This window comes from Microtus pennsylvanicus, chromosome 3, assembly GCF_037038515.1.
Source record: "Microtus pennsylvanicus isolate mMicPen1 chromosome 3, mMicPen1.hap1, whole genome shotgun sequence".
NCBI lineage: Eukaryota > Metazoa > Chordata > Mammalia > Rodentia > Cricetidae > Microtus > Microtus pennsylvanicus.
Genome location: NC_134581.1, coordinates 20,658,442 through 20,686,356, shown reverse-complemented (window position 1 = coordinate 20,686,356; position 27,915 = coordinate 20,658,442). Strand labels below are relative to the sequence as shown.

The following is a 27,915-nucleotide window of genomic DNA, read 5'->3' as shown; positions in this document are numbered from 1 at the left end:
CTTTGTTTACTTTTCTTTATCTCTCTGCGAGGTGTTCTGGAGAGGTCTATTGTCTGTTAAATGGGATGGAGTGGAGCACTTAGCTGTTTATAGGTAAAGAAGGGTGGGTCGGAGTTCTGGAAAGTTCAGTGGGGTAAAGAACTTACCTCGAAAGCAGAAGGGCCAGAGTTCAGTCTCCAGCACCCAAGTGAAAAGCCACATGTGGTGGTGGTGGTGGTGGTGGTGGTGGTGGTGGTGGTGGTGGTGGTGGTTGTGTGTGTGTAAGCCCAGTGCAGGGGAGGCACAGTAGGAGCTCCCTGGCCAGCAAGCCTAGCCTAATCTACCAGTTCCAGGTCCCGGTGAGAGACCCTGCCTCAAAAAAAATCAAGGAAGATGGCTCCTGAGGAACACTTGGGGGTTGGCTTCAAACCAGTTACACACACACACTCACACATACTCACACACACAGAGATATGAGGGAAATTGGCTTAAAGCTGAGCAGGTCTTTAATGAAGGACTTCTCAGAGCCTTTGCCACGCTAATGTAATTGCAGGTTTTCGTGGGGGAACGTTCTAGTACACCCCAACCTCCAGGGAATTCCACTGGATTTGGAGCATGTGGAGCAAGGGGCCGCTTCTGTAGCAGCCTGGGGATATAGCACCATTCAGCTCCCACATCTCATGGTACAGAGCTGAAAGCCATAGAGAAGTTCATTTCTAGGGGTGAGGGGAGAATGAGTTAGGGCAGCCTGTGGGCCCAGCATGGTGCCAAGAGTCCTAACCACACCTCTTGGGTAATCCTTTCAGTAGGGTTTTATAGTCCCTGGGTGCTGTTACAAGAACTGTGGCTCAGAGTGACCCTGTTGGTAGCCACAGGTTTCTTACAGAGCCGGGATCTGAACCTAGTCCCATAGGGCTCCACAACCCAACCCTTTGGAAACCAGGATGGCCTAAGTGAAGTAGTAGGAGGCTGTAATCCAGCTAGCGTGTCCTCCCTACTCCACTGTCAATCTATGCATCCCCTCAAACCACCCTCCTCAAGGGATGGGGGTCACTTTTACACTGGAGGGTGGTCATTCCTCCCTCTCCTGCTGGCTATGAATGGGTACTTGGTAAGTCTGAGCAGACAAGGACATGGTGGTCTCCTGGTTCCGTCCTCATGAAATGGTATCAGAGTCAGGTGCCTGTGACCCTGGAGTGGCACTGACCAGCAAGCTCGGTCAAAAGCATCCCACTGTGGCATTTCTCTCTTCCTGGCATTTTCTCCTGCTGTTAGAACCACACACCCATCTCTCTCCATCTGCGGAATCCCCTGGACTATGACTCAGACCCATATCAGCACCTCTGTCAGAGTGTCAGTGAGGCGTGCAGATTGGCCAGGGCTGCAGTGGCCAACACTGGTGTGAGTGTGGTGGTGAAGGGACAGGGACAAAGGCTTAGCCCAGGGATGAAGATGCAGAATTCCAGTACTTACTGAAAACAGTAAAGGTGTCTTTCAGGAAGGGCTTGGAGGCGGTTTCTCTCCCACCATCTCCTCCTATGGGGATTACCCACTCCTGCTAATTCATGACTAGTGGAAATGAAGGGAGATGGGTCTTCTCTGAACGCCATGCTCGGAAACTAAAGGATACCAGCTCTAAACCTGCTGCCCTTCCTTCCCATACCACGCTTCTCGTGGGCCCCTTTTTGTCTATGGCCTTTTCTCCTTCTTGGCTTCTGGCATTTCTGCCGTTTAAAGTCAATGACAATCCAGCTTCAGTGGGAGTGTCTGACCTGATCTCTCCTCACATGTCCACTTCCCTGGCCTGACCTTAAGGGAGGAGACAGTCCCAACTGCCCCCAGAGGCCCCGGCTGGAAGGCTGGGCAGGCACCCGGGCCACTGTGCAGAGACCTCACAGGGCTGTCGTCTGTTCCCCAGGTGTTCGTGCTGTGCCATGGCCTCCTCCAGCTCTGCCAGCTGCTCTACAGCGCCTACTTCAAGAGCAGCCTCACCACCATTGAGAAGCGCTTTGGGCTCTCCAGTTCTTCCTCGGGTCTCATTTCCAGCCTGAACGAGGTGAGTGAGAAGCTTTTTATTTAAAAAAAAATAATTTACTTATTTTATGTGTGAGTATTTTGTCTGCATGTCTGTAAGTGTACCACATGAATGTTTGGTGCCCAGGGAGGTCAACAGAGGGCATTGGATGCCCTGGAATTGGAGTTATAGACGCTTGTGAGCCACTATGTAGATGCTGGGAATTAGACGTAAGTCTACTGCAAGAGCAACAAGTGCTCTTAAGTGCCCAGCCGTCTGTCTCCGCAGCCCTGAGTGGGAGGCTCTTGATCACCCTTCATTGTGTATACTATCCTAACCACAGGATCTGAGAGGAACGTCACAGGGGATTGGGTTTACTGCCCAGTGCAGAATACAACCCTTAAATTTGGCCTTTGACTTGATATTGTCCACACACACACCAGACAGCAAGGAAACAAACCTCTGACATTTATTTCACTGTAGCCTGGCCCTGGACCTTGTACGTATCACAAGTCACCCACAGTTCTTGGGGAGTCCAGACACGGCCTCTGGATCCTTCTCACACCTTGTTCTAGGCTCCTCTGCATCATTGAATGCTTGAAATAAAACTGTGGTTCAGGAACAGCTGGAATTTGTGTGCTGTTGGAGGTGATTGTGTGTGTGTGTGTGTGTGTGTGCCCCCAGAGAGGTGGGAAGAGGGTCCAGCCTGGTGCAGGGGTGGGTGGGGCCATCTGAGTGTGTAGTGAGAGTTCAGACCTTCAGACTGAAGCTCCAATTCCAAAGCCTTCCTGGGCCCAGGTGAGATGAAAGGACACAGACTGGCTATGGTGGCTCAAGGGCAGGTGGAGGGGCTTGGACAGAGAAGCCATGACTGTCTTAGCCTTGGGAAGCAACTGCTCCTATCGTCTACTGTGACATGACACGAGGGGGGAAGAGACAAGGGGGGTTGGATCCCTAAGGCTCCACTCTGAATGTCCATCTCCTGTCCCTAATTTCTTGGTTTTGAGACGCGGAAGGACAGAGTATGACATTAATGGGTGTTATGTCAGATTTAAATGATCAACACCACCAAGTAGACGGAGCTGTTCTAGGGGCGCTGGGAGGGTGATGGGTGAGGCCTGAATCCTCTCCTCCTTGGCTAGAACAACTGCAGTTTTGAAGTGTGCTTTCAGTCGGAAAGGAATGAAGAATTCTTTCAAAGGCATCCTCTGCCGAGGAAAAGCTTGGGAGCAATACCCAGTACCTGAGCAGGCCCAGTGACCCGCAGAGAAACCAACTCTGGCTTCTGCAGATGAGTGGGGGCCCAGGTACCCGAACATTCCTCCCTGGGTTTGTTCTGGAGCCCACTTCTCACGTATGCCCTTTGAGTCAGCTAGGAGAGCTGAAATGGCCTGACATTTCAGTTCATTTATACAAAAGCAATAGAAAAGCAAAAAAGGGGAAAAATGAAACCCAAGAAGCTCAAGAATCAGCTTTCCCATTGCAGAATGTTCTAGAAACTTCAGGTTGGAGCCAGGCAGCCAGGCTGCCTCCTCATTCACCTCACAGAGCTTCACACCCTCTCCTAAGTGCCACAGCCCTGTCTGTTGGTCATGCTCTTTGACGCATGTTACTGGGCATCAGCTGTGTGCCAGACACTGCCCTAGATGCTGGGAGGCAGAAAAGAATGGACGGACACAAAGCTAAAGACAAAAGTTTAGAAAGAAAGTTCTGGTAGATAGGTTCCATGAGAAGGTGGTCATGGGAGAGGAAATGCATTCAGGGTTACAGTGGTGGACACAGGACACACCTTCTAAGGACCATCAGGGGCACACTAGACAGGACTTGGAAGGGTATGCATGGTCCTTGTCCTTCATTTTGAAGAATTTAGGATGGGGGTGGGGGTGGATTAGACCCAGAGTTATTGAGGCAGAAGCCAGCTCCTCCAGAAGATTGCTCTAGTACGGTGTAGACAACCTAAAGTTGGGCTCCCCCAACCCAGTTCAGTCTGTCTCCTGACTTCACGGATGCAGGCATGACAGCTTTGCTATCAAGTTCTAACTTGCTTTCTGTTGCTATCATGAAGACCATGACCAGAGGAACTTGGGGAAGAAAGGGTTTATCGTTCTTCCCCTTCCACACCAGGCCATTGTGGAGAGAAGCCAGCACGGGAACTGAAGCAGCACACAGCCCATGCAGGAAAATGTCCCGGCTTCCCCTTCAGCTTTCTCAGCTGGCTTTGTTAGTGCAACCCAGGACCACCTGCCAGGGATGGCATTATCTACAGTGGGCCAGGCCTTCCCACACTAGCCATTAATCAAGAAAATGTCCCCACAGACCTGCCTACAGGCCCGCTGATGGAGGAGATTTCCTCTTCCTAGATGACTCTAGTTTGTCTTAAGTTGATGAAAATTAACTAACGTGGAGTTTAAATGAGAACAGTTGAAGGGGGATGGGGTCACGAATGTCACTTGGTTGTTATTCTGACTTTCAGTCCAGAGTCCCTGAGGATGTCAGCCTGGACTTCGCTAAGATTAGGAGTTTAATTAAGAAACATCTGCTACTCCAGTAACCTTCCAGGATTAGAGGCTTCCTTAGATTTTGCTCCTAAAGATTTTTCTAGAAGGGTTAGGGAGAGAGCTTGGTTGGTAAAGTACTTCTTGTGCAAGCATAAAGACCTGAGTTCCACCCCCAGAACCTACATTTAAAAATCCAGGTGTAGTAGTAGCAAGTGCCTATAATCCTAGAGTTAGGGAGGTAGCTACAGGAGAATTCCTGGAGTCAGCCAGCCTAGATATTTGGCGAGCTTCAGGTCGGTAAGAAACTGAATCAAAAGAAAAAAAGAGGTTACTAGTATACACATTTTCACAGTGAGCACACCCTCTTGCAGACATATACACACATTCAGAATTGGTGTATAAAATGATCAATATTTGCATTAGTCCATCAGATAATTCCACTGGGTTGGTCCCAGAAGCAGAGGCTGAAGGAAAACCGGTGCTGTGAGAATACAGCCTAAACAAGAAAATCTGGGCAAGGCTGGCATGGCTTTGCCAGGCACCCTACTAATGCTGGACAGCCCAATTCCCTGTCTATTCTCCCTAGATGAAGTATGGTTGGTCTCTTCTGGGCCGGGGGGGGGGGGGGAGGAGGACCAACCTGCCTCTCACTTGATCCCCTGTCTCCTCTGCAGATCAGCAATGCCGTCCTCATCATCTTTGTCAGCTACTTTGGCAGCCGGGTGAACCGCCCTCGGATGATCGGCATAGGGGGTCTCCTCCTGGCGGCAGGTGCCTTTGTCCTCACCCTCCCACACTTTCTATCGGAGCCCTATCAGTACACCTCGATCACCACAGGTGAGTGGTCCCAACTCCTGCCTTGAGATGTGGCAGGATGAATGTGGTACAGAGTTGATGGGGGTGCCCCTGTGGTTGGGGTTTCCACTCTGGGTCATGCGTCTTTCCTTGCCCACTAGAGACCGCCCTCGGCTTTAGTAGTTCAGTTTCTCTCCAGACCACGTCTGAAATGTGGGACCTATTGAAGTACACAGAAGTATGAAGTACCTGGTTTCCGGCTTGTTGAGGATGAAGAGACCCTGTGGTTGCTGGTCTTTCCCCATGACTCCTTGTGCTTCAGGTTAGGGTTGATCCAAACACCACCTGCCTAAAACCAGAGTCCCCAAAAGCCTGGAGGAAAGAGGACCAAAGTGTGGAACACTGACGTTTGGGGGTTTTCTGGATGCTTGGTGACGGTTACACTCATCGATTTTTCTTTAAATTACATAGTATTTGTATGGTACACTCACTGATGCCGGGACATTAGTGGAGTATAGAGGAAAGTCATAGGATGAGGACTTATGTAACTTTTCCAGGAGAAACATGAACAAGTGTTTGTTCACTCCACATGACAATCCAAAGAGATGATCCTACTCAACTCTAGCTTGATGAGCCAATAGGTTTATTCTGGTTGCTTACAGGAGCATGGGTAAGGGATTACAGGATCATAGGTAAGGGATTACAGGATCACGGTTAAGAGATTACAGGAGCATGGGTAAGGGATTACAGGAACATGGGGAAGGGATTACAGGAACGTGGGGAAGGGATTGAAGGATCATGGGGAAGGGATTGCAGGATCATGGGGAAGGGATTGGAGGAGCATGGGGAAGGGATTGGAGGAGCATGGGGAAGGGATTACAGGAGCGTGGGGAAGGGATTGCTGGAACATGGGTATCAAAGTCAGCCACATCACCAAAAGGTACTTTCCATCATACCTGAAGACTCACAAAAGCTGTATCCTTAGAGTCTTAGAGCCTCCTGGACAGTTTGTAGCCAACTCTGCCAGAGTCTCCTCTTCCCCAGTAATTGATTCCTGCTTTGCATGATCTTGGGGAAAGCTTTGTAACTTTAGGGACTTCCAAGTGTTACGAGTTTCTATAGCTTCCTTAGTTTAAGAGCTCCCCTCTTCCTCAACCTTCCTAATGCTGCTGCCCCTTAATACAGTTCCTCATGTTGTGGTGATCCCCAACCATATGATTATTTTTGTTGCTGCTGCTTCAGAACTGCATTTTTGCTACTGTTATTAATCATAATGTAAACATTGATATGCAGATGGCTTTAGGTGACCCCTATGAAAGGGTAGCGACCCCTATGAAAGGGTCATTCTACTCTTAAAGGGGTCGAGACCCACAGGATGAGAACCACTGTTTTTACCTGAAGGGAAAGTTTCAGTTGGGAGAAAATGGCTATATAGTAGGTCTTAACGCTTGGAGGTATTCAGATATTTTTCTCATGATCCAAGTAGCTAAGGAGAGAGAGAGGGGAAGAAAAAGGCCTGTCTCCTGACTCTCATCAAGTAAGGGCTCTTTCTGTGATCCAAACGTCTGCTTTTTATTGGGAATGCCTTGTGACAGGATGAAATAGACAAAGAATTTATGTGGTTAAACATGGCATTAACTGGTACTGAAGGATCTAGGGAAAGGAAACCTTTCCTTACATTCTATTTTTAGAATTATTTTAATTAGCATATATTAATTATACTTGATAATAGGTTTCACTGTGACATTTCCATACATGTACATGATGTATTTTGATCATATTCGCTCTCATTCTCCCACGCCTGCTAATCCTTTTCATTTCTGAACTAGCCCCCACTCCTGTTTGTGTGTGTGTGTGTGTGTGTGTGTGTGTGTGTGTGTGTGTGTGTGCGTGTGCGTGCGCACACACACCAGTGAGTTTCAGGAGGGTTCCTTATAGGAGCGCAAATGAGGGCTTATTTATAAGAGCAGGGGGCCTTACCACTGTCTTCGCCACTGAAGGAAATGTTCCTCTCTTCCATCAACCCATTAACTAATTATAAATTGTTGTTGTTGTAAATTGCTGAGTTTGCGATTTCATACAAATTCTAGATAGCTCTTTGTTGGATGTGAGCTTTTCAAATATTTCCTCCCAGTCTCTAGCTCATCATGTGTATTCTTTTAACAGAATATATGTCACTTCCAGAACAAAAGGAGGTTTTAATTTTGATGAAATCCAATTTTTCCTTGTTTTTTCCCTCCTACGACTCATTTTTCTGGTACTATACTCACGACCTCTCCCCAATCCCAGGAGAGGGGTATTTTCTATGCTCTTTCTCAGGGTATTTCTATTTTTTGCATTTACATGTAGATTTATGAACTGTTTGAATTAACCATTTATCAACACTCAAACTTTTTCTTTTGTGTATGAATGTGATTTTTTTTCCCCAGCACAATTTGTTACAAAAACTGTCTTTTCACTACACCACAATTTATACCATTATAACAGACAAATTGTCTTGGCTACAGCTACAATTCAGTGGTAGAGAGTTTGCCCAAAACCCCGAGTTCTATCATCCACACTGAGAAGAAAGTTGGTCACATCTGTGGGTCCATCTCTGGACTTCCTTTCCAGCCCATTCATCTGCGTGCCACCTCTGCCTGCACTGCATGCCCTCCCTTACCAGTGTTTTACTTAGTTTTGTTCTTTTTTTTATAGAAACTTTGAGATCTAATTGTTTATATTCAAAAGAAAAATATCCTTTTAGAATTTTGATTGGGTTTGCATGAAATTCATAGATCAATTGGCATGCCTGTTAAGTGTAATTCTCTAACTCTTTTTGTTTTTTGTTTTTGAGACAGGGTTTCTCTGCTAACCCTGGCTGTCCTGGAACTCACTCTGTAGACCAGGTTCTGGCCTTCAAATCACAGCGATCCACCTGCCTGTAGCATGATTTCTAATTGGTCTTAATGATAAAAACCCGGATTTAGATATTAGTGGGTGAAAGCTGAAAGATCAGAGAAGCAGAGCAGCCAGCCACTAGTTCTGACCTCTACGAGATCCTCAAACAGAATGGGGTATCCTATTTCTACAAGTCCTCAGACTAAATGCTGACTCTACAAAACCTCAGACTGAATTCTGAGCTCCTGTCTCCCTTATATTCCTCTCTCTACTCAACCTAGTCACTTCGCATCTCCACCTCCCTAGCGCTGGGATTAAAGGTGTGCACCACCACCACTCAGCTAATTCTCTAACTCTTAGATAGTGTGGCTCACCATTGCCTGTAGACAGCTGCTGCTTGTTCATTTTCCAGTTACCCAGACCTGAAAAAATCACAGAGGAACTATATTAATTAAAAAGTGCTTGGGATTTTATTAACTAACGCTTACATCTTAAACCATTTTTATTATTTTATATTTTACCATGAGGCTCATGGTTTACTGGCAAGGTTCCGGCAACATCTGTCTCCTTGGTCAGCTACATGGCATCTTCCTGACTCTGCCTTCTTTTCTCCTATATCTCTGCTTGGATTTCCCGCCTTGCTCTATTCTGCCCTGTTGTAGGCCAAAGCAGCTTTAGTCAGTAACCAATGGTAACAAAACACATTCATAGCGTACAGAGGGGAATCCCACATCAGTTGCCCCTGTGTTTAACATTGGTTTATGACTGAACAAGCTCTAAGCTGATGACCGTCATTATTCTTCAGGAGAACATGGTCCCTGGATGCCTTAATGCCCACTGTCCGTCACTGCTGCCCAGGGCTGTGGATGCACCTGCCTTACCTTACCCACAGTGCTCAGTTCCTATTAATATCTGCCTGCAGGGTATTGGGTTTTTATGTTCACTGTTATTTGGGGGCATCTCACCTATTTTGATGCTTCAATTTCCCCCTTTTCCTGAGATATATCCTTTGTTGTTACTTTGATGAGCCCTTGGGTGATTAATTCTGTCAGAAAAGATTTTAATTTTACCCTTGTTCTTAAAATAGTTTGACTACAAACTATTTTTAAATTAATAGTTTTTCCTGCTCAGAACTTTGAAGACAACACACCTTTGTCTTTTGGGATTTTCTGTGGACCTTCTTCGTGTGTCTAGTTATCAACCCTTATACTTGGCGGCCTGGTCTTATTCTCTGCAGTTACCGTTAAAATTCCTCTTTTCTTTGTGGTTTTGCTACCATAGGATATTTGAATATGGGTTAATCTGCTCCTGTTTGGGAGGACAGTTTTTGTTTTGATAAGACTAAAATTTTATTTAATTCTAAAAACTTGTCAGCCAAAACTGCTCCTGATTTTCTTCATCTCTCCCCCTGGAACTTTTATATAAATATACATGTCAGTCCTTTTCGTTCTGACCCTCTCATCTCTTCACTGTAGTTTCTAGTGCATTGTTTCTTAATGGTTTCCTTGAAGGTCGTCTTCCCATTCTATGAATCTCTCTCTAGCCTTTTAAATTGGACTCAAACCTTTCCACTATGTAAAATTTAAGAGTTCTCTCTATTTTTTTAATTTCTAAGAGTTATAATTTCTCAGCCCTAATTTTATTATTTCTTAATGCTTTAAACTGATGTGTGTGTGTGTGTGTGTGTGTGTTATATTTCTTTGGTGTCTTCAAGTATTTTAAGTACATTTTTATGTAGTCTTTTTGATATTGTTCCACTTGCTCAAGTTTTAGGAATGTGACTCCTTCCCCTTTGTTGTGCCTGCTTGCTCACGCTCATTACAAATCCTCCTTTTGTGGAGTGAACTGAATTCACTGTGGAGTGAATTGTAGTGGGAACTTTTTCTCCTCTGTGTAAGTTACCTGTGGGCAGATTGGGAGTGGACCAGCAGTATAGTGTTTTACGTCCCCGTGTGGACTCAGCACCCCAGGATCGTCACTGCTCTGCAGGTAACTATTGTCAACTAGCTAGCTCGGGATCAGCTTGTCCTTGTCTCAGGAGAAGTAGGATGTGGTGGTGACTTCGTGATGAGCAGTTTCGAGGGGTCCAGTGTGCAAATGCTCATCCTTAATCCCCTGCAAATGTATTATTCATCCTCATTGGTGGAGGATGAATGAGCCACCCAGGAACATGCTGAGGAGGGAACCGATTTGTGTTTACTCCAATCAGGTTCTTTTTAAATTGTTTGTATTGAGCTATACACTTTTCTCTATTCTCCTTCCTTCCTCCCTCTCCTCCTCCACTCTGTCTCATGACCCCCCATGTTTCCAATTTACTCAGAAGATCTTGTTTTGTTTTGTTTTTTCCACCTTCCTATGTAGATCCATGTATGTATCTCTTAGGGTCCTCGTTGTTGTCTAGGTTCTCTGGGATAGTAATTTGTAGGCTGGTTTTCTTTGCTTTAAGAAGCAAAGTTGTGAAAGCCTGCGCAGGATGCAGGTAGTTGGTTTGACTGGGAGTGGGGAGGATTAGGAACAGGGAAGTCTACTGCAAAGTGTCTGCAAGGTTCTGGTACCATCACTCTGTCGTTCCTCAGGTGGCCTAATCATTTTTGTAGGCATGGCGTCATCCTGGACTGTTTAAAGGCTGAGCCTTGCTTCAAGTGAGACAAGGATGACAAACCCAGGCCCATGGGCTCTGCCCTGTCCTTTCTCCCTTCTATCTAGACAAGGCATCGGAGAACAGCTCTGATGGAGAGAGTCAGGACTTGACCTTTCTGATGCATGAAGACAAGGCTAATGAGATCAGCAAGGGAGCCTGGAGCACTGTGGCCAGGCTGAGGGGAGGGCACTTTACCAGTCACCACATGCCATGGCCTACTCAGTCAGGCTGGTCGGCTCGCCGCGGCCTGGGCCCATAGCCCGTGGCATTTGCTTTGCACAATGCAGCCATGGGAGGAAGATTAGGGATGGCCTCACTTCTCTCCTTATTAGGGATGGCTGTTTAGATGGAGTTGGGCTTTACCACAAAGCCCCCAGATCATGGGAAGTCACTTCCAGCCCATTCGTAACCCCATTGCTCCTGGCCCCAATCACCACGGCTTGCCTGACGGCTCCACAGTGTGCACAGGCTGAGAGAACGGACTGTCTCGTTATTGTTGTTGTAGCTCATCCTGTTTGGGCAAATTCTGATCACAACAAGCGAGTGGCACTTGCTCTGACTGGAATTCAGGCCACAGCTGGAAGTGTTCAGGGACGGACTCCCTTCGGGGCATCTTCCTGGTGCCAGACAATGAGATGAGGAAGACCTTGGTCCAGGAGTCACATCTGTGGCCTTTAGTGGGGCTGTGTACTAGGGGCCGATGCAGCGTGGACGTGCGCCATGTTAATACGTTCGGATAAATATTCATCAAGTCTCATTTCATTGGAAAAAGCTGATTGGACTCTACTCCAAATGTATTCCTATGGGAACCTCAGCTTTGAACCAGGCGAGGTTACGGGGAATACATATTTCATTAGATGTGACATCCAAATGGTGTGTCTGAACTGCCTTCTGGAGCCAGGCAGTCCTGGGGCTGAGACCGGGCTTGTAGACTCTCTGATGCCATGGCCTTGGGCCATTTCCTCCTCTTGAGTCTCAGTACCTCAGGAGGGTCTAAAAGAGAAACCCCTCTCCTATGAAGCTATGGTGGTTGCAGAGGCACGTGTCCTTGCAGTTAGCCCAGTGACTGGCATAGGCGGAGATGTGGAAGTGATGGTTCTTGCTCGTATGGTAGTGGGGAAAGAGCTATAGAACACAGAGTGAACTGGAAGCCCCTAAGAATCCCCAGTGCGCTGGTGTCCTTTGACAAGTTCTTTGCTGTGGGCTGGATAGCTTGCAAGAGCCTGCAGGTGAACGTTAGTCCTCACCCTAGATCTTCCCTCGCACCCTCATGGGCACAGGGTCCCTCTGGGTGCAAGCATGGACTGCTGATCTGTCTAGCTGCCAGAGCCTCCCAGAGCCTCCCATTGGTAGATGGAGCACGGACTTTGACACTCAGATGGGGCCTCAGCCGCTCACTTGCCAACTCTCCTAGGAGTGGGGTATGCTTCCTTCCTAAACATGATCCTTACCTGTGAAGTGCAAGCAACAAAACTTTCTCATTTGGTGTGTTCTCAGAATTAAAGTGGAATAATATGAATATATAACATATATATTATAGATATAAAGAATGTGGCGCATGGTGGCTTTGGGGAAATTTCTATTTGTTTGCCTTGCTGTCGGACTTGGGATCTGCTTATGATCAGGATCAGCCCCATCCTCCTCTTCATGAGTATTTGCCGATTTCTTCCCCCTTGGAACACAGCTGCTCCAGGAACGATCATGGGAAATGCAGAAGAACACTATGATTTTCAGGGGGAAGAAAGTTGAAGCAGGGCTGAACATTGTGGGAAGTCACGAAGACCTTTAACAACTAATTGCCTATTTTAAAAAGCCCATCCAGACATTTATGGATGTTTAGATTTTCTAAATGTCAGTGGGGTCCGGAAATGTGCCTTGGCGCCTTTGGAGACTAGCTACCCAGCCAAAGCCTCCCTCCAAGCCCACGTCTAGAAGGTGCAGAGCAGTTTTTGCAGATGGGACACCAGCCAGCGTGAGACCAGTTCTCCCAGGAGAGAAGAAGGGGCTTTGGAAACCAGTATTTTGGGGGAATTGGAAAACCTGTGAGAGATTCAGGCGAGTCTATGCGGAAGTCAGCCTGGCAGACAACGGTTGCCTGGGCAGGAAGCTTCCCAGAGGCTAAGCAGGAAAGGAGGAGGGGAAGTTGTATTTTTGGAGCAATTAAGAAAAGAAAGAGAAGCAGCCCTTCCTAGCCCTTTATGTCTGAAGCTGCAGGTCCCTATCCTGTGCTCTCAATGGTGTCCCTAGGAGGGGCAGAGGTAACAGGAAGGTAAGGGGAGTGGAGTCTTGGGATCCAGTGTGACTTCAACACTTCAACTGTTCTCAATTTCCACAGCCAAATCCATCCCCTAAACCTGTAAGCCACTCAGGGCCAGGCCACAGAGCGAACCTCTCTGGAACATGAGCTCAGTGGCTATGTGATAAACACCCAGCTATGGTGTGAACCGGGGATGCCCAAAGCCTTGGGGAAAATGAGGGGCACACGGTGTGCAGGTAGCCCGAGTGTGCCAATGGCACATAGGTATGTGCCAGGCAGCTCCCGCTACATGCAGGGAATTGAATGAGGTAGGGAGGCAGCTGGGCATCTAATTTTTTCACTTCCAGCATTCGGAGTATCTTCTCAGCCATTCTCCTGGCTCTGTAGCATTCCCATCATCCTGAGACTTGCCAGCTGTGTCCCCGAGGACAGATCACAGAGTGATAGGCACAGAGTCCTCCTACAGCAGGTATGCAGTGAGCTGGTTCCCCTGAGGATGCTCCAGATTTAGTTCCCATCTTGCCTAGCAGATATAATGACAGACTTTGTCAACAGGCTGCCTCCAGTCAAGCCATGCCATGCCATGGCTTCTGCTGGCTTAGGAGCCTCACTAACAAAGAAAATGTGTGTCGGGGAGGAGGTGTGAATGACTTTTGTTGGCTCTGCTTACAATTCTGGGTTTTCTTCAAAGAGCTCCCTGGCAGCCTAAATAAAACTGTGAGCAATAAATTCGACTTCATAACCAATAAAAGGTACTAGTAAGGTGCTCGGCTTCTTAAATACTAAATCCAGTGCTGTAAACTGTCATTTTTTTCTCCCCTAGTCACTGCAGAAACCAGCCTGATGCTCACAGTGTAGGTTCTTGTGCCCTGGTAAAGGGCAATGAGCAAGTAGGAGAGGGGAGACCTAGGCCAGCAGTGAGGATCCTGATTTTGCTAAGTCCTGTGCACAGCAAGCCCCACGCCCAGTACAAGTAATGTTTCTCAGGCCCCTTCTAGAACAAGGGAGACAGTGTGGGGAGAGAGTTCCAGTCTCAGCAAACACTCACGCACATATACTCACACACATGCACACACAAGCACGCATGCATGCCCCAGCTCCAGCACACTCCTTCCAAGCACATACATTTGCCCTGTGACTTCTTTGCTGTAATCTGTTGTTGCCAGAAACCATCATTAGTCTTGTCTCTCATTACTGGATCCTTTAAAAAGCCTGAGTAACATTGCGTATGGGTGTTTCCCTTATCCGTTTGAGTTTCTCAAAGTGACTCATCATTTTGAATGAAAAGTAGTATTATTGGAGGACCTTTATGTCCCAGATTATGATGTATAAATTATTTTTATAGAATAATATTTTATAAAATAAAGTTTCATGAATAAAGATAACACAACGTTGTGAAGGAGTGGACCTGGGAAGAGTTAGGGGATAAAATGAGGATGAATACGATAAAAATACACTGTATGAAGTTTTCAAAAAAATCAATGAAATAGTATATTAAAATACGTTTTATTTGTAATGACACAATAATTACATATGCTTACATAATATGTGACATATCAGCATACATATGCATGTGTACTGCTCAGATCAGAATGACTGACATATCTCTATCATCTCAGCCACTTCTTATTACTTTATGTTGGGAACATCCATCCCTGCTCCATCCCTGCTGTACCCCTGCTCCACCCCTGCTCCACCCCTGCTCCACCCCTGCTCCACCCCTGCTCCACCCCTGCTCCATCCCTGCTCCATCCCTGCTGTACCCCTGCTCCACCGCTACTCCACCCCTGCTCCACCCCTGCTCCACCGCTACTCCACCCCTGCTCCACCCCTGCTCCATCCCTGCTGTACCCCTGCTCCACCCCTGCTCCACCCCTGCTCCATCCTTGCTCCACCCCTGCTCCACCCCTGCTCCATCCCTGCTGTACCCCTGCTCCACCCCTGCTCCACCCCTGCTCCACCCCTACTCCATCCCTGCTCCACCCCTGCTCCACCCCTGCTCCATCCTTGCTCCACCCCTACTCCATCCCTGCTCCACCCCTGCTTCACCCCTGCTCCATCCCTGCTCCATCTCTGCCCCATCTCAGCTCCACCCCTTTTGCATCCCTGTTCCACCCCCTTCGTTCAATCCCTGCTTCACCCCTCTTCCATCTCTGCTCTATCCCTGCTCCACCCCTTCTTCACTCCTGTTCCACCCCTGTTCAATCCCTGCTCCACCCCTACTCCACCATGCTCCATCCCTGCTCCACCCCTGCTCCATTTCTGCTCTACCCTACTCCACCCCTGCTCCATCCCTTCCTGGGTCCATGGGTCACATCCTAGAAAAGTTGACTTCTTGACACAAAATCTCCTATATTGCAAAACTGCCGAGGAATCCAAAAATAAGAACTGGAATTTTAAAGATAAAAAGTTCAGGATGAATCAGAATGTTGACTCACGTGCTGTGCTGCCAGGGTGGGGCCTGGGTGACCTCAGGGGTGAGGCCAGCCTGTTTCTAGTTAGCACTGCATGGTCCTGTGAAGATTGATGGGAGCAGGTCTCTGGTGTCCTGCCGGGGTTAAAGAAGATGCGCTGATGAATTTGTGCTTCCCTGGAGTTTACTTTGGGGAAGACAGAACAGAGGCTAACATCCCGTTAATGAAGGCACACACACACACACACACACACACACACACAGACACACACACACAGACACACACACACACGCACACAGACACACACACAGACACACAGACACAGACACACACACACAGACACACACACACATACACACACACACAGACACACACACAGACACACACACACTCACACACACATACACACACACACATACACACACACATACACACACACACAGACACACACACAGACACACACACTCACACACACATACACACAGACACACACACACACAGACACACACACAGACACACACAGACACACACACAGACACACACACACATACACACACACACAGACACACACACAGACACACACACTCACACACACATACACACACATACACACACACAGACACACACACACAGACACACACACAGACACACACACTCACACACACATACACACACACGCGCGCGCGCACACACACACACACACACACACACACAGGACCCCTGCAGTATGGAGGCAGACAGCCTTAGGTAGACAGATAGAGTCAGAAAAGCTCTGTAGTGGCTGCAAAGCGGGGTGCCATTTCTCCGGCCTTATCACGGAACTTTTATTATTTTTGAAATTTTGTGAGGGAGCAGATATAGTGAGTGACACACTCCTTAAATCCCTGCACTGGGGAGGCAGAGGTGAGTAGATCTCTGTGAGTCTGAGGCCAGCCTGGTTTGCATAGTGAGTTCCAGAACAGCCAGAGATAAATTGTGAGACCCCAATGTGGGACTGAAGAGATAGCTCAGTGATTAACGGGACTTATTCTTACGGAGGATCCAGGTTTAGTTCGCAGCACCCACAATGTGACTTGTAACAAACAATTCATAACTCCAGTTCAGGGGAGTCAATACCTTCTTCTGATCCCCAGGGGTACCAGGCACACAAATGGTGACTATTCATACATATACATGCAGGCAGAATACTCATATACATAAAATAAATCTATACAATTTTTTAAAAATTGTGTGTGGTATACGTGTATGGGTGTGTTTTTATGTGTGTTCATGTGTGTACATACATACATTTGTATGGAGGCCAAAGGTCAATGTTGTGTGTCTTCTCCATCACTCTCAACTGTATTCCTTTTGACACAACATCTTTCGATGAACCTGAAGCTCATCTATTGGTCTAGGCTGCTGGCCAGTGAGTTCCAGGGATTTTCCTCTCTCTGTCTTCAGTGCTGGGACTACAGGCGCCTGCTGCCACACCTGACTTTTTCTGTGCGTGCCGAAAATCTGAAGTCAGGTCCTCATGCTTGCACGGCCATCACTTTACTGACTGAGCCATCTCCTAAGTCACAGTGAACAGCAGGGGAAGACTCTGAACGTCCCCAGGTATAAGACTTGAGAAATGACAAGTACTTGTTGATTCTCAACACCGTCCAAGCCCCTGGAAAAGGCTGAGAACTCTGCCACGGGGAGGAAGTGGGAGACTGCAGCCCAGAAAGCCAACCTGTGACACACTTACTCTCTCTGTTGAGACCCTTCCCAAGGTCCCCTCTAAGGCCTGTTCTTCCCTTCTCCCTGCCTCTGCGGTCACCTTCCATGATGCCCTCCCCCCGCTGGTTAGTTTTGAAGGGAGGAGTTTAATGGTCAGTCAAAATTTCTAAGAAGACCCTATTCTCATGCAGGGCGTGATAGCCAGGGCCACCCACTACAAGGGGATTTCTGGTTTGTTCCTAATATTCTATATAAGGATCCACCTGAGACATATTCTCTCAGTGGGACCTGGGCTTGCCAATCAGACAAGGCACGGCGGCCAACCATCCCCACCTCTCCAACACGGGCATTCCAGGCATGTGCTACCATGCTGGGCTTTTCATATGGATTCTGGGGATCAAATGCAGGCCATCATGCTTGTGAAGTCAAGCACTTTATGAAGCGAGCCCTCTCCTCATCTCGTCTCTTTTCACTGGTGTCAGAGCTGGCTCTGAAACAGACCTGGGTCCCATTTAGGACTGGCATCGGGAAAAGTGTGTTCTCCACAGACCTCTTGAATCCATGTGGGAAACAGAATAAAGCCACGGAGAATTTGGAGACTTGGATGGAGTTGGGGCCAACTGATTAGTTTTTTTTTTTCATACATGCTTTGAATAAGAGGCATTTCTGACCCGCACACTGACATTTTTTTTTTTAACTTGGTAATAGTGAAGCAATCCCTAGAGACTTTGGCTGCGGCCACTTGGTTATGTGAAACTTCATGGGGATTTTTGTGGCTTTGGCATACCACACAATATGCCACATGAAGACTTAATAAGACAGTCAATGTTTTTACAATCTTTGATGACCGTTAATGTCTCACCAAAAAAAAAATGCCTTTGTGAGCCAAGGCACAACAATGTTCTCATCAATGTGAGTCTAGACAAATAATGAGGATGGACAAGATCAGGATGTAATGCTTAGAGCCCTCTGTTTCCCCTGGGCGTTCCTCGTGTCACCCCTTACCTCTGCTCCAACAACTTCATCTCCTGTTCCTTTTATTCTCTCACTGTAGTCCAACCTTGTACAGATTTCACTCCTACAGCCACGGAGCCCCTACAAGCCCGGCCCTCCTATCACACAGTAGCAGCCTCCACTGTTTGAACCCTTGGCCGTTCTGGCTGAGGGACTCCCGACCCTCCCATAAGAGCTTCTGGAACACAGGCCTTAGTCCCCCAGCAACTTTATCGCATTGCGCTGTCAAGGTCTTTACCTGTCTGGGGGTTTGCTCCTGATGCAATCCAGACCCTTTCCCAAGGCCTGCTAGCCCGCCTGCAGTAGCTGCATTGCATACCAGCCTCACCAAACCTCTTGTGTGTCCTGCGTCCCCTACTTCTGAGTGCTGAGCTGCATCCTGGCTTCCTACTATTCAGAAGCCTCTTTTTCTGGGGACCTTTTCCAGCCCTGCCCCCACCACCAAACTGGTTCCTGTTTTCCCCACTTACCCTTTGCCCTCTCTCCTAGTGCATGCCTGGCAGTATTTTTTTTTTCAATTGTGGTGAAATGTGCAATGTGAAACTTGCCATTCCAGCACTATAAGATGACGTCAGAGGTGCCAAGTGTGGCCATCACTTCTTCAGAGCATTCTTATCTGAACCCACTGTGCAGCCTCCGCTCCCTTCTCCCCTGCCCCTGGGCAACCTCCCCTGCCCCTGGGCAACCTCCCCTGCCCCTGGGCAGCCTCCTCTGCCCCTGGGCAACCTCGATCTGCTCTCTGGCTTTATGGATTTGACCGCTTTAGAAGCCTCCTATCGATGGAGTCAGACAGGCCTTGCTTCTTCGTGTCTGGCTTCTCTCACTTAGAACGCAGTATCCCCCAGGCTCCCCACTATGAGCATACATCAGAATTTGCTTTCTTTTTTCAGACTGAATAATATTCTGTACTATGGACCGTATTTGACTTATTTGCTGGATTGTTTCTACTTCTTGGTTTTCAACAACCAAGGTGACCATAAAGATCACTTCCAACACCTGCTTCTACTTCTTTCGATTATTGTGGAACTGCTGGATCATTTGGTAATTCTCTGTCTGAACCTGTTTGGCAGAGGGCTGCACCATTTCACACACTCCACCAGCAGTGTGCAAGGGTCTCACTGGCCTTGCATCATCACCAGCCCCTGTTGTTTTCCGGCTCTTTGATGCCAGTCATCCTGCGGGGTATTAAGTGATATTCTGATTCTGATTTGGTGAGGCAATACTGTGATTGACTTCTTAGAACCTGGAGCCAGTGGTGAGTTGAAGAATACGTAAGGGCTGCAGTACACAACTCCTCTCTGCGCTCTATGTGCTACCATACAGTTACCGAGCTTCGGGCAAGGGGCTGGAGACTGAAACACACAAAGACACACAGACAGAGAGACAGAAACACTGACCTGTAGTCACTGGTAAGAAGCCCTTTATTCAATAGCACCACGGAGGCTTATATACCCAACACAGTCAGGTGGGCCAACAGGTAAAAACCTTGCCCTCTGATCCTCAAGGCGAGGCGACACATGCTCGTGACGCAGAGCTGGTAAACAACTTTGACACAGCTTTCAGTAACTCAAATCAAAAGGAAAGTAAAGCTCTCTAGCAGGGAAGAGCAGCTGGAGGCCAGGACTTCAAACGGTCCCAAAATCGGCTATGCCTGTGTCAGCTGTCACTAGCCAGATGATGTTGAAGGAAGGCTGATTGTTGGTTCCTGGCTTCTCAGCCCAGAAATAATCACACAAAAACTATATTATTTAAATCACTGCTTGGCCCATTAGCTCTAGCTTCTTATTGGCTAACTCTTTCATCTTAATTTAACCTGTTTCTAGTAATCTATGTATCATAATGAGGCTGTGGCTTCTCGGATAAAGTTCTAACATCCATCTCTAGAGGAGCTATGTGGCTTTTTTCTCTCTCTAAGCCTTCCTTCCCCCAGCATTCAGTTTAGTTTTCCCCTTCTACCTAAGTTTTGTCCAATCATCAGGCCAAGGAAGTTTCTTTATTCACCAATGGTATTCACAGCATACAGAAGGGAATCTCACATCATCTCCCTTTTTCTGTTTAAATAAAAAAGGAAGGTTTTAACTTTAACATAGTAAAATTACATATAACAAAACAGGTACCAAGCAAGAATTACAGTTACAATATTTATATTTACTTTATCTTTTATGATAACTAAGGAAAACTATATTATTACTATCTATTCTTCAACTCCATCAAAGACTCCAGGAGAATATAATATTACCTTAGTAAACAGGAAGTGCATTGTAAGCAACTTCCAAAACTCTAGAATTGACAGAGACATCTCGCTGCCTAGACAGTCACCCAAAGTTCTTCTGTACCGTTGGGGCATCCATCTTCAGCCTACAGGCCCATAATATCCAGCAGACTTTTCCATGAAGCAGGGAATTTCAAAGACAGTTCTGCTTATATTGGCAGTACGTCAGTCACTTTCTTCTATGTCCTGCAGAATGCCTAGCAGATTATTTTATGAAGCAAGAACCTTGAAGGACAGCCTCACCTTTAGGCAAGTTCAGAAGTCATTTCTCTGTGGGCCCTGCATGTCCAGTTCACCCAACATACCATCAAGCAGTCCAGGCAAAAGCAATTTCTTGTCCAAATGGCTAACCAACTTCATAAGGAGCCTCTTTGATGCCCATCTTCCTCTTGAAGTAGCATGGTGCTGCCAGGAGCAGATGGGTCTCACTGTCATGAAAATTCCTAAGTTCTTAAACATTTTAAATGTCATATTCTGTAGTCTATGAGAAATTTAAAGAATGCCTACCCATCTGAAATACATCTCTGTACATCTAGAATATGCCTACAAGCTTGACTATTATAGATGATTATCTATTAACCTATATTTCTTAATTAATTATTTTTAAATGCACAAACACAATACCTTAATCAAGAGCAGAAATATACATATACAAAATTGACCTTAAATTTGTATCAATAAACCAAGATTGATACCAATGTAAATCTTTATAGCATTTCCCCCTTTAAATGTAAAGAAACACATATAAACAATATTTGAGAATATGGACATTGTTCTCTTCAAACTTCTTCCTGATTTTTGTTGGGTGAAGTATTTTTGGGGTTATTTACAGTGACCTTTCAAGGTGTCTTGGTCCATCAAACCATATTAGTCTGGAAGGATTCCACAGGCTCTCATCTTTTGTGGAAACAAAAGAAGAACTTCTTTTCCAAAGCAACATATTCTTAGACCCAATTTTTTGAATTCAAGATACCTTTAAAATATATATGTTGGTTTATCTTAGCAGTTCCCAGAATCAAATGTCTCTCTGTAGTCAAAAAATCAAAGAAAACACAATAGTATACATAATCCAGACTCTCTGTGTGTATTCCATCTTTACATGGCTTATTCTTTATTTACTCCTTTTAATCTATGACTGTCTGGACTCTGTCTCTTTAAAGACTTTACTTTTTTTTTTAAAACCATTTACTTCTTTTTATAACTGTCAATATTCTTTTTCTTCTTTCTTCCAAGCCCACATACATTTATCCAATATTGTGACCCATTTAGAGGTCTTTTATGTCTGAATGTGTCCTATTGTATAACTGTAATTCTTTACTGTTCAGGAGCACTTCTTAAAATGTGAAGTGCTTTTAAAAAACTTAAGATGTGGGGCTGGAGAGATGGCTCAGCGGTTAAGAGCATTGCCTGCTCTTCCAAAGGTCCTGAGTTCAATTCCCAGCAACCACATGGTGGCTCACAACCATCTGTAATGGGGTCTGCTGCCCTCTTCTGGCCTGCAGGCATACACACAGAATATTGTATACATAATAAATAAATAAATAAATAACTTAAGATGTGGCATTACTAGGGCATATATGGTACTGACTGCTTGCCCCACCCAGTCCAGCATGGTAGAACTGTTCACTGCCTCAGAGCCACACACCGCCCCAGTTGCAAGTATGCAGCAGGTCTATGAAGAGCCAGTAAGCAGTTTGTAACAATTTGTTTACAAACCATATTTAAATGCTCAGCCTCCTGAAAGAGCCAGAGTTCTGACTGGCAGCACAGTCCAGAAAGCCAGCATTTCAAAATAGCTCAGCTTTTTTTTTCTGCTACCACTGAATCAGGAAAACCCCTCTTAAAGGACCATGCCTTTGCTTGCTTCTAGCAAACAGAGCCCACCCAAGAAAATGCCGCTACCAAAAAAACATGCATAACTTTGTTCTTCTGTGTCTAGGCTTCCTTTTTAAACTTTCTCAGGTTTTTATGTAGATGTAGTTATCCATGTTGGCTTGCCAATTTGTTGAAGGAAGGCCACTTGTTGGCTCCCAGCTGCTCAGCCCAGAAATAATCACACAGAAACTATTTTATTTAAATCACTGCTTGGCCCATTAGCTCTAGCTTCTTATTGGCTGCCTCTTACATCTTAATTTAACCCATATCTAGTAATCTGTGTATCACCATGAGTATATGGCTTACCGGATAAAGTTCCGATGTCTGTCTCTAGCAGGGCTACATGGCTTCTCTCTCTAAGCCTTCCTTCCCCCAGCATTCAGTTAGTTTCCCCAGCCTACCTAAGTTCTGCCCTGTCAACAGACCAAGGCAGTTTCTTTATTCACCAACCGTATTCACAGCATACAAAGGGGAATCCCACATCAAGATGACTGAGCGACTAAAGCAGTGAATCTTGGTGCAGGTGCTTTTCAGTAGGCAGGCATCACCCACACTGCCATTCAGAAGATGGCTTCTCCGGTCTAGGCATGGGTCTCCAGTGGCTGAGCTGGGCAAAGGGGACAAGTCTTTATACCTCTTTCCTGGGACTGTCATTTGCTTTCAGATGACCTTTAAACTATTTCTTGAACAGATAATAGTCACAGATAATGGGCCCCTTATCTGGGTCTGGGTCAAAGTCATCAACATGCTGCACAACCCATGAGCATTAATTAGTAATTACAGTAATATTTTGGTTTGTTGGGAGGGTCACAGGCTATGAAGACCAGGCTGTCCTCTAACTGGTAATCCTTCTGTCTCAGCTCCTTGAGTTCTGAGATTACAGATGAGCACTGTCATAAACAGCTTCACATAAAACTTGACCTTGGTCCCCTCTGTTTTTTCTAAGTCATACCTCAGTGACCAATGAGCAATGAGTCCCCTTTGCTGGAAGTTTGTAAATGGGTCTTGTCCAGACCCTAACGCTGAGAAAAGGCAGTGATGGTGTTAGGCCAGACGAGACCTGGGTGGGAGGGGAAAAGGGCAACGGAGGCAGCAGAGCTCTTGTCCCAGCCCTATCATCTAGTCCATGACCCCCACTTTTCCTCTCCAGGAGACTCTGGGGTCCCCCTGCCTCAGGGTCATGCCTCTGGAAACATTATAAGTAGGAATTAAACTGATTCCATTAGTGTTAGTGAAAACCCCACAGAGCGAGAATGGTGACATCAGTGATTTCCATTGGCCAGAACGAGGCAGAAATAAAAGGAATCTGGAAAAGATCCCTCAAGCCCCTCAAGGCCTTGGAAAGCCGACAACACTGACTGTTTAGTGTGGACCAAATTGAAAGCAGAGGCATGGAAGCAGCCGCCAAGCCTGACAAGGTCCAAGCCACAGGAACCGTGGCATCCAAAGTCCATGCTGGGAAGACTGGAGCCCTTCAAGGAGGGTTTCCAGGTGCAGTCTAGCTCCCCGATCTGTAACATGCGAGGGCCTTCAAATCCCCTTGTTTTCCGAGTTTGTGATTCTTCACTTGATCCTAGCCAAAAGGCCAAAAGCATTAAGAATCTCCGATTCTGGGGAGCTGCCCAGGTGTGGTCAGGTCACTGAATATCTTTGGCAGCAAGTCCTTCGATGTGCTGGGGTGCTGGGATCATTCAGAAGTGAAGGATTAGGGGGTCATGACCCAGGGAAGACCAGAGGCAAGGCTGGCAGTGGCAAGAACTCTAGAGTTTGACTGTGGATTCCTTCTTCCAGCTGGGCAGTGCTGTGCTCCAAGGCTGCAGTCTGATGCGTGTGCTCTGCCCTCTACCAGCAGCAGTAGAGGAGGAAGAAGGACTGCTCCTGCCCCATCTTGGGCAGAGCTGCTCCTGATGCAGGAGCCACAGTCCCCCTTACCCCCACCTCAGTTCCTGTAGTTCCTTCTGCCAGTCAGGCAGAAGAATATTCCTCAAGCACCTTGTCAGCTTTTCCTATTCCCTGACCCTCCTTCCCTCCCACTGGGATATGGAGAAAGGACAAGACGGGGGCAAGAATGGAGGACAGATGGCGGAAGCAAGAGGCCAGGGTGGTGGTGACCCGTGGGCATGGCATGCTCATTGCAGGAAACAGCAGCCGCCTTCAGGCCGACCTTTGCCAGAAGCATTTGCCGGACCTGCCCCCCAGCAAGTGCCATAACACCGTGCCAGACACGCAAAAGGAGACCAGCAGCATGTGGACCCTGATGGTGATTGCTCAGCTGCTGGCCGGCATTGGGACCGTGCCCATTCAGCCATTTGGGATCTCCTACGTGGATGACTTTGCAGAGCCCACCAACTCCCCTCTGTATATCTGTGAGTCTTGAGCTTTAAGAGGGATGAGCAGGGGAGGTTGGGGCCTGATGTGACACCTGCAGAAGCTCTTGGGGTTGAAATGATCTTCTTGGCCCACACTACGGTGGATGACAAAGACCTGTTATGAATGCCAGTTCTGTTTCCTTCCACTTGTGTGGGTCTCAAGTGGCTAGCGGGGGTCTCCAGGCTCTCGCCTAGAAGACAGAGCCAAGATTCTTTGTGTGTCCCATGTGCTTTGGGATTATAGGAGCTGATGTGATCACCATTTAGCACAGTTTTGAGCCTTTGACACAACATGCACGACATTGTGTTCTACCAAGTTCACACTAGAGAATCGTGCAATCGAGTTCTTCAGATGCAACAACAACAAGACACATAAAGCTTTAAGTAAGATTAAAATGTGTATTGGGCCACATTTGTAACTATCCAGGAGACCATGTGGCCTCTGGGCCATGGGTTTAGATCCTCCACAAGTCACTCAGTCCTCCAGGCTCATACTGGGTGATACACGACTTCTCTGAGCTGTGAACGGGTTGTCATGTGTGAAGCAGGTAGCAGATGGCCAACTGGTGCCTGATTTCTTCCCTCAGAAAAAGCCACACTGAGCTCTCTCAGGGCCTCGGGTCACAAACTGCACCTCTGACTATACCTTCGCTCGCCAGAGCCCCAGCACTGTACACAGAAAGCTTCACCCACAAGCACGCCCTGGACTGGTATTTTTTAAGATACGGTGGAGGAAGGTTCATTTCAGGCCGGGAGATCTCTCTGGCAGGAGCTGGAGGAGCAGCAGGCTCGGTGCTGCCAGCCTTGGCATCTGGCCCTTATCTGCAGGAGATGTGATAGGCGTGGGCTTCAGGAAGTGACCTAGGCATGGTGGGCTCCTTACTCCCAGGGGACAGTGGGTGATACCTCGGGAATCTCCCTCGGTTTGGGAAACTAGGCTTGCTGAACATTCTCAATGTCCCCTCAACCACTTATCCCTTGCTTTAATTTCCAGCCATCTTATTTGCTATTGCTGTGTTTGGACCAGCTTTCGGGTACCTGCTGGGCTCAGTCATGCTCAGGATCTTTGTGGACTACGGCAGGGTGGACACTGGTAGGTATGCAGAAGACACACATTCTTGTCACCCTCTTACTGTGGCTTCTGATTGAGCCCTTCCCTCTACAAGAGACGAGCGAGGAGCTCCCTGACCATGTAGGACAATATCTGTTGCCGAGTGACTGGAGATCATTCTGACACTTTCTTCCAGAAAAGAAAGATGCTGTCTCCTTGTTTCATGTCAAGGAACACAATAGAGGCTTCTAGATGGAGAGTGGGGCAGATTTTCAGGAGAAAATTTCTCTTTTGGAGGACAGGCAACCCACCGTGTTGATGGCTATATACCTGGGCAACTAAGAATTATAGACCTGCCTTTCTTAGGGTTCCTCAAAAGTAGGGTGTAAAATGGAGGTCAGAGTATAGGTTAGGGTACCAGGAAGACAGGTCTGAAATTGACTAGTGGACCAGGGATTTGGTTTCCTGATTCGTTGGAGGAAGTCAGATGTACATAACAGTTCCCCCACCGACATGCCAGAGGAGACCCTAGGATGATGGAGATGGAGTGTGTAGTACGTGAACCACGCCAGCCCTCTGGAGACCAGATCATTTCACCATTATTCCCGCCAACAGCTAGGGAAGAAGCACAGTATGAGGGATGGGGCTGGGCATTCTCTAGTGTCTGACTTTCTGTGCAATGGTCCAGGTGGTCTGGGAAGACCAGAGAGGCCTGGCGAGGGAGTGTCGTGACCACGGTCCTACACCATGGGGTGTCCTGTCACCATTATGGGAAGAAAGTCAGGGAGACACCCCTTGAACTGAAAGTCCCTTTCTAGTCTGGAGAAAATGCATGTGTTCCACCAACAGACATTTTCATCCTTTGATTTCTTTCTAGCGGCTGTGAACTTGAGCCCAGGTGATCCCCGATGGATCGGAGCCTGGTGGCTGGGCCTGCTCCTTTCTTCAGGCTTCTTAGTTGTTACTTCTTTGCCCTTTTTTTTCTTCCCTCGAGCAATGCCCAGAGGAGCAGAGGTAAGTTTCTCAGAGCCCACGACTTAAGCACAGTACACGGGGTGGGGAAACAAAAAGCTGGGAAGCTGCAGCTGCTTCAGTGCACTGGGTGAGAAGGTGACAAGTCTGGGGACACAGGGCTCAGCAGAGACTGAGAGGAGGTGCCCCTCAGTAGTCTCCTGCCATGATGTCATTTCAAAGACCAGAGGGTTCCAGGGAGCATAGCGTGGGAACCCCTGAGTCCACCTAAGCTGAGCGAAAGTGTTAGGAAACAGTAACAATGGGATGGGGGATAGAGAGATATCTCAGTCCATAAAGGGCTTGCGTGCAAATGTGAGGACCGGAGCTTGAGCCCCATAGTATCACTTTCTAAAAATGTCAAATATAATGCTGTGTAATTGCGATCCCAGGTTGAGGAAGCGGAGAAATGGGAGGATTCCTCGGGGTTTCCCAGCCGGCCAGGCTACATGGGGAGCTCCAGGCCACTTAAAGATCTTCTCTTGAAAAAACAAAATCAAGATGGCGGGTGCCTGGAGGATGACACCCAAGGTCGTTCTCGGTCCTCCACATGGATGGACACACACAGATTCTCACACACGCTGAGCAGGCAGCGAGGCTCAGTTGACTTCTATGTTTAATAGAGCTTACTAAGGTTTGAGCCTGAAAACCTGGGTGAGAAGGGGAATCTGAGGCACGAGGTGCAAGGATGCATCGAGGGCAGCATGTTTTTAGCAGGGCTGTATCTGCTGTGAAAAGGAACGAGGAAGTTGAGAATGGAGACTGGGTGGGGCCTTTATGTGAGGCTGAAATGCTTTACGTTTTCTCCTGTGAGTTCCAGGCAATGGGGTGACTGGGCACTGTGGTGACTCCCTGGCCACCTAGCGACAATATGGCAGTAGGCTGAGGTTGGGATTCATGAAGGAGTAGAAGTTGGAGATCTGAGAGGCTCAAGAAAAGATGGAAAATATGGCTAAGGGCCAGGGCAATGACCACCAGAGAGATGGGGCCAAGGTCAGGCTGGTTGTTCCTGAGGGGGTGATGCAAAGACTTGGCTGTGGATTGAGTCAGAGCTCATGTATCCGGGATTTGAGACAGAAATGGGCCCCACTGTGGGAAAGGGGTCATGGGTAGAGGAAGCATTTACAAGGTTATGACATAT

The 27,915-nt window shown here is 47.3% G+C and overlaps 1 protein-coding gene across 1 annotated transcript in view; it reads left to right on the top strand.

Annotated features, from left to right (window-relative positions):
* The window catches only part of Slco2a1 (solute carrier organic anion transporter family member 2A1), a 75,506-nt gene that overhangs the window by 30,808 nt on the left and 16,783 nt on the right, over positions 1-27,915 (top strand). The window contains exons 2-6 of the mRNA XM_075964838.1: positions 1,898-2,035; positions 5,166-5,328; positions 24,482-24,709; positions 25,707-25,805; positions 26,641-26,777. Coding sequence (XP_075820953.1) covers positions 1,898-2,035; positions 5,166-5,328; positions 24,482-24,709; positions 25,707-25,805; positions 26,641-26,777 — 765 coding nt within the window. The remainder of the gene's footprint in view (positions 1-1,897; positions 2,036-5,165; positions 5,329-24,481; positions 24,710-25,706; positions 25,806-26,640; positions 26,778-27,915) is intronic.